Source organism: Monodon monoceros, unplaced genomic scaffold, assembly GCF_005190385.1.
Source record: "Monodon monoceros isolate NGI ecotype Baffin Bay Population unplaced genomic scaffold, NGI_Narwhal_1 Contig6014_ctg1, whole genome shotgun sequence".
NCBI classification, from domain to species: domain Eukaryota; kingdom Metazoa; phylum Chordata; class Mammalia; order Artiodactyla; family Monodontidae; genus Monodon; species Monodon monoceros.
In genome coordinates this window covers 1-6,262 of record NW_021701785.1, presented here as the reverse complement: position 1 = coordinate 6,262, position 6,262 = coordinate 1, and the positions used below count along the sequence as shown (strand labels likewise).

At 51.0% G+C, this 6,262-nt stretch overlaps 1 protein-coding gene across 2 annotated transcripts; it reads left to right on the top strand.

Annotated features, from left to right (window-relative positions):
* The first annotated feature begins 154 nt into the window (after positions 1–154).
* Positions 155–5,487, top strand: LOC114890600 (secretin receptor-like). Of its 2 annotated transcripts, XM_029214244.1 has the most exons (4): positions 162–306; positions 1,530–1,662; positions 3,656–3,809; positions 5,456–5,487. In XM_029214244.1, exons 1-4 carry the CDS (start codon positions 236–238, stop codon positions 5,470–5,472), a joined length of 375 nt encoding a protein of 124 aa, XP_029070077.1. In that variant the 5' UTR covers positions 162–235; the 3' UTR covers positions 5,473–5,487. The 2 variants fall into 2 exon arrangements, with proteins under 2 accessions (XP_029070067.1, XP_029070077.1); XM_029214234.1 differs by lacking the exon at positions 5,456–5,487 and having other exon boundaries at positions 155–306; positions 3,656–3,877.
* Positions 5,488–6,262: the final 775 nt, after the last annotated feature.

Here is a 6,262-nt window from a genome sequence, read left to right as displayed (position 1 = left end):
AATTTTGAACTGGTATCAGATGATCCCCAAAGTCTTTTCCCAAGCCAAGATGTCATGAGTCTATGAATGTGTGTCCTTGGGGTATGAACAGAATAGCAGTCAGAGTTGAAGGGGCTTCGGCAGCCTGGAGCAGGTGCACTCTGTGGCAGAAAAGGGCAGGTTCAGCCAGGTGGGTGGGTGGGGCTGACACGGCCCTCTCTCTCTGCAGTACGAGTACCTCCTGAAGCTGAAGGTCATGTACACCGTGGGCTACAGCTCCTCCCTGGTGATGCTCCTGGTGGCCCTTGGCATCCTCTGTGCCTTTCGGTAAGAACCTGCTGCCAGCTCTCCATCTTCCCAGCCTTCCCCGGCACAGACTTCGGGTCTCTTTTAATTGCTCTGACCAGAGAGAGGAAGGTCTGGGTGGGCCACTTTGTCCCCTCCTGATCTAAAGCTTACCTGTGGCAAAACTTGGAAGTTTTTGTGACCTCGTTCATTCCTTTATTCATTTGACATTTACTGAACATAACTAGAACTTACTGCACCAGTTGCTTTACATGTATCATTTCTGATTTTCACACAATGCTGTGAGATAGGTATCATCCCCATTTTACAGGTATATTAGCCAGACTCTTGGTTGCAAGAAACAGAAATCCGCCTTAAAGCACCTTAAGAAAAACAAAGGTGACCTGATGCACACAATTGACAAGTTCAGGGGCACCTGGCTTTAGGTGTGCCTGGATCTAGGTGCTCCAAGGTATCAGCAGAACTGGGTCTGTCTCCTGCCATTTCTTCACCTTGCATTGGCCTCAGGCAGGCTTTACGCGGGGCTGGCACAGACAGCCACCAGCAGCTGCAGACGTACATTCTACCAGCTCAGCGACACCAGGGCCAAGGACCCCCTTCTTCATTAGTTGCAATGAAAAGTCCTGGGGGAATTCTCATTGGCTGGCTTGGGTCACATGCCCAGCCCTGAGCCAATCACTGCAGCCAGGTGTGGAGCTCTGATTGGTCAGGTCTGTCATGAGGGTGGGGGTAGCGTCATCCCCAACCAGAGATGGGATGCGTTCCCCGAAAGAAAGCCTTGTTCCTGAAGCGGAAGGAGGGGAACGGTTAAGAGACTTCTGCCCCTACAGCAAGGGGGAAACCTAGGCTCTGGCTGGTGAAGGGCTTGCTCTAGATCGTGTAGCTGAAAAGTGGCAGAGCCCGGGTCTGATTTCCCCCCACAGCCTGTGTTCTTTCTGTGCCACTTGCCCCCTTCCCCATCCCCTTCTGACAATTCTGGGAGCTGGAGGTGGTCGGAGCAGAATAGGATCTCGCCCTTATAACCCCAGCTTTTTTTTTTTTTTTTTTTAATTGCAGCATGAGACAGAGTAGGCTGGGCACCAGGGGGCCTGAGCTCATTCAGGTTCTGCAAACAGGGAGATTTAGAGAGCTGTCACGTCCAGGGCCTGGGTTTCCGTGGTGCGTGGAGGTGGGGGGAGGGTGGGCGGCTGAGCCCTGGGCCTCTCCGGCTCTGGCCCCTACAGCCCTGCATCCTCTCCCTCCAGGAAGCTCCACTGCACCCGCAACTACATCCACATGCATCTCTTTGTGTCCTTCATCCTGCGTGCCCTGTCCAACTTCATCAAGGATGCCGTGCTCTTCTCCTCCGACGACGTCGCCCGTTGTGATGCCCACAGGGTAACACGCCTGCGTGGCCCACGGCGTGGCCAGGCCTGCCTGCTCCCCCGCTGCCCCCGCTGTCCCTGCTGAGGCTGCACTTAATGCCTAGAGTAAAGGGGCCAGCGCTGGGGAGGTTCAGGGAGTCTCATGTCCCCAGATGCACAGTCTGGGACCCACGTGAAAGCAGTTTGTCGAGAAGCCCATGGGGCTGCTGTTCAACTCCCAGTGTCCTGGAGTGGATTAGCCATTCTGGGAATTAGACACATAGCAATCCCCCCCCTTCCCTGCTCCTGCCAAGTCCCAAATGTAGACAGATAGCTAAAGCTAGAGGGTTGGGATTGTAGAAGGAAAAAGGTGAGCATATGCTTGTGTGTCTGCACACCCAGATGTGCAGTAGAACAATCGTTTTGTTAAATCTAACCCTCGTCCTCCTTCTGAAAGCTCAGATGAGTCTTCTTTCATTGCAATGTCACTGGGTACCAGTTGAGGATCCCTTTCGCTGTACGTAACAGAAAACTGTACATCAGTGCCTTAAACGGATGGGGGTTGTTCTCCACAGAAGCAGTCCACAGGTGGGTGACCCAGAGGTGGCACTGGCTCCATGCCATGATGGACACAGTCCTTTCCCCTTTCTGCTCTGCCATTCTTGATCCCATGTCCCATGCTTTACACTGCATGTTAACAACATGGCTGCTGCAACCCCAAGCCTCACATCCATGTTCCAGGCAAAAAGCAGGAAAGTCAAGGTTGAACTTTTTTTCTCTTTGGGAGGCTTTGCCTCTTCCCAAGACTATGTCTACATCTCACGGGCTAGAACTGTGTCATGTGACAACATCTAACTGCAAAGGAAGCTGGGAGATTGAGTATTTTACTATCATAGTCTCCACAGCAGAAGCCAGCAAGGGAGAAGGGGATTGGAAATCGAGATTGGTTTAGTCAGCCTGCCCGCCACTTCCCACCACTCACATCTGTAATTGCTCACAGATCTGTCAGGTTTGCATTGCTTATAGTTTTCCATGTGCGTGTGTGTATGTGTGTGTTTTCTGACTCAAGACTGAGAGGTCCCTCAGGGAGGGCCCCTGTGTCTCAGGGAATTTCCTGGGAGTCAGAAGACAGATTCAGGCCCCACCCCATCACTGACCAGTGGAGAAGTCCAGCAGTGCCCAGCAGGGAACCTTTCCAGGTTCTACTAACCCACAGACTAACGAGCCAGCCACAGGCCACACCTGGAGTCGGAGTGTCTGGGAGGCCACAGGCGGCCCTGGGCGCTCCTCCCCTGTGGACGTGGATGTGACCTGCGCTCTGTGCAGCAGCCCTCGGGCCATCCCAGGAGCTGTCCTCTCTTCAGGGAACAGCGCGGTGAAAGGAAAGGAGGCCCTCACAGTGCGGGAGTGGGAGCCGTGCTGGCATAGAAGCCTTGGCCCAACAATCCCACAGGCATAGGTTCCAGGGATCCCTGCAAGGGACAGGCCTGCCACAAGAGTCACAGCATCAGGCAAGGCCGACCCTGGCACCCCCCTCGGGTATTCAGAGGCCTGCAGTCCAGACGCAGTGCACCAGGCAGGGTCGTGTACTCTCATCAGTGTTAGTTCGTCCCTTCTTCATCTATTTCCAGGAAAACTAAGCCTGGAAAGGATTTTATTAACCTTTTGCTCAGAAATCCCTTTCCCTCTCTAGGCCTCAGCTCCCTCATCTGAAAAATGCCCTCATTTGCTGCTGGGAATTGGGCGATATCTGACCATTTGACACCTGGCAGCTGGTTCCAGAATTTGAATGCCGTTCCTGCTGCTGCAACAGCCCTTTGGCCATCTTGACCAAGCCTGCTGGCCTGTGGATTTCCACTCTAGAGAGCTCTATGAGCCTGGTCTTCTCATACTGGAAGGCCAGAGGGGGCGGCCGTGAGCCCCAGAGGCTCGCTGCTTGGCCTGGCTGCTGACCCCTGGCGCACCCCACCTCTCCTGGAGGGAAGCCCAGGGCCGCCAGCCTGGGGCTCAGCTGCCTCTCTTCGCAGGTGGGCTGTAAGCTGGTCATGGTCTTCTTCCAGTACTGCATCATGGCGAACTACTCCTGGCTGCTGGTGGAAGGCCTCTACCTTCACACACTCCTCGTCATCTCCTTCTTCTCAGAAAGGAAATGGCTCCAGGGATTTATTGCCCTCGGATGGGGTATGTTTCTCCAGGGGTACGGTGGCTGCATGCTATGTGGGAAAGGGCACTGAGGCAGAAGGAGAAGGGTGTGGGTTCCAGTTTCAGCTCTATACTTAGTTAAGTTCGTGAACTTGTGTGATCTTAGACAAGTTGCTTGATGGTTAACTCTCTGGCCTCAGTTTGTCTGTCAAATGGGAAAAAATAGCTAAAATTTGGATGCCCCAATTTCTGGCATCCAAAGCCTTTTACAGTTTGATACCCCCAACACTGTTGCCTTGTCTTCCCCAGACGTTGCATCCATACGTCCTCATTCCTGCTTCCTTTTGTATCAGTTAGGGTGCTTTTGACTGTAGGTATCAGAAAACCTGGCTTAGATAGGCTTGAAACATCAAAGAAATTAATTGGTTCATGTAACTGACAAGTCCAGGGATCACCAGCTTCAGGTGAGGCTGAATCCAGCAGCTCAACGTTTCTTTTTGTTTTTCTGCTTTGCCTTCTGTAACATCAATGTTATCATTAGGTGCTCCCAATGTAACTGCCAGCAGCTCTGGGCTTCTTCCTGGCTTCATTGTTACATCTGATGAAAGAGAGAGGCTGTGTCCAAGCACTCCTGGCAAATACTCTGAAATTCACTCTGATTGGACGAGCTGAAGTGTTATACACATCCTTGAACCAATCACAGGGGCCTGAGAGAATGGAATACACTGATTGGCTTAAGCTACTCAAACCACATAGCTTCCCAAAGGAAATTCAGGATTCAGTCTCCAGGAAGGAGGGGAAATGGTAGTAAGACAGCTAACTGCAGGCCCCATTGCTTCTCTTATCCCTTTCCTTTCTGGTCAATGAAGATGATAATAATTCTGATTTCTTGAGCACCTACCGTATGCCAGGCTTTGAGCTCAACACTTTGCATGCATTATTTAATCATCACAACAACCTCCAGAAGCCTCTTAGAGGAACCTTGGCTCAGAGACATGATGTAACATGCTCAGCTCACACTGTAGACAAGGGTAGAACCAGAATTCAAACCAAGGCCTGTCTATTTGCAAAGCCCCTTAACTCTTATTCTGCCATAAACAAACATCCATCTATCCATCCTTCCATCCATCTGTCCATCCCTCCATCCATCCATCCATCCATCTATCCATCCATCCATCCCTCCATCAATCCATCCACCTATCTATCCCTCCATCCATCCATCCATCCCTCTATCCCTTCCTGCCTCCCTCCCTCCCTCCATCCATCAGTTGTTCATTTGATAAACATATGTAAGTTCCCCACTGGGTTCTAGACAGTCAGGTTTCTGTGAGTGAATCACAGGCTTACAGGGGTAGTCATGTGTAGTAGCCATTAGCTTCATTTTCTTTCTTCTTGGTGCCTTTAATTAAGAAGTGCCCCTGCCAGGAATGCCCCCCACTGTCTTTCCTGCTTGTCTAAACCCTTATGTGCAAGGGCTGTATCTCCTCATCAGACCATCAGGGAAGTTGCCTGAGCCAGCGGAGTTCACTGAGCCCTCCTGCTTCTGAACTCTGGCAGCCTGATTAGCACATGACCCTCAGTCAGCAGGAGATGTAGGGTTCTGCAGATCTGGATTTCCACATAGGCCAGTAGTTCCAGAGAGCCTGGGACAAGGGACTTGCCTTATGCTGCTAACTCTGCCGCAGATGCCCCCGGTGTCTAGCCACCTCACTGAGCCTTGACTCCCAGATCTGCCAGGATTTCCCTGTATGAACGTGGACAGTTTCATCTTCTATAATATCAGGATCATAATTTGCTGAACTTTCTTTGAGCACTTCTTTGTCCTCAGAAGGGCTTATGGAGATTACAAAAACAAAACCAAAAATGGTTCCATCGCTCCAGGGGTTTGTAGTCTAGCAAGGAGACAAAAGTGCATTGTGATAATATCTCCATCACGGGTTTTTAGGAGGTTTAAGTGAGATAATGAGAGCCTTCTTTTCTTACTCAAGTATATTTTTTAGATATTTGTTTATTTATCTGGCTGTGCTGGGTCTTAGTTGCAGCACGTGAGATCTTTAGTTGCAGCAAGTGGGATCTTTTAGTTGCAGCATGTGGGATTTAGTTCCCTGACCAGGGATGGAACCCGAGCCCCCTGCATTGGGAGCACAGAGTCTTAGCCACTGGGCCACCAGGGCAGTCCCTCTTCCTCAAATATTTATTGAGCATCTAGTATATGCCAGGCCGTGGGGACAGAGCAGCACATTAAACAGCAGCAGCTCCTTCTCTCTGTGCCTCTCTGCCTGCACAACCCCCAGGGGACATGAAGGGACTCAGGAAGGTCTAAAGCTGTCTGTCTGTGAGAGGCTCTTGTTTTGCAAAAGCAGTGACCCCTGCCTCAGTTTGTATTCACCCCCCTCCCCAGAGATAGGTTGCTGAAATGAGTATGTGGCCACCATAAAACTCTGCAAAAAAAAAAAAAAAATTTTAAGTAGGAAAAAAAATTACCATAGGCC

Bases quoted from the DNA above. Each gene is read 5' to 3' on its own strand.
- LOC114890600 (XM_029214234.1), top strand. From the start codon at position 236: ATGTACACCGTGGGCTACAGCTCCTCCCTGGTGATGCTCCTGGTGGCC. The intron at 307-1,529 runs GTAAGAACCTGC...CTCTCCCTCCAG, and splicing joins GGCATCCTCTGTGCCTTTCG to GAAGCTCCACTGCACCCGCA. The intron at 1,663-3,655 runs GTAACACGCCTG...CTCTCTTCGCAG, and splicing joins CCCGTTGTGATGCCCACAGG to GTGGGCTGTAAGCTGGTCAT.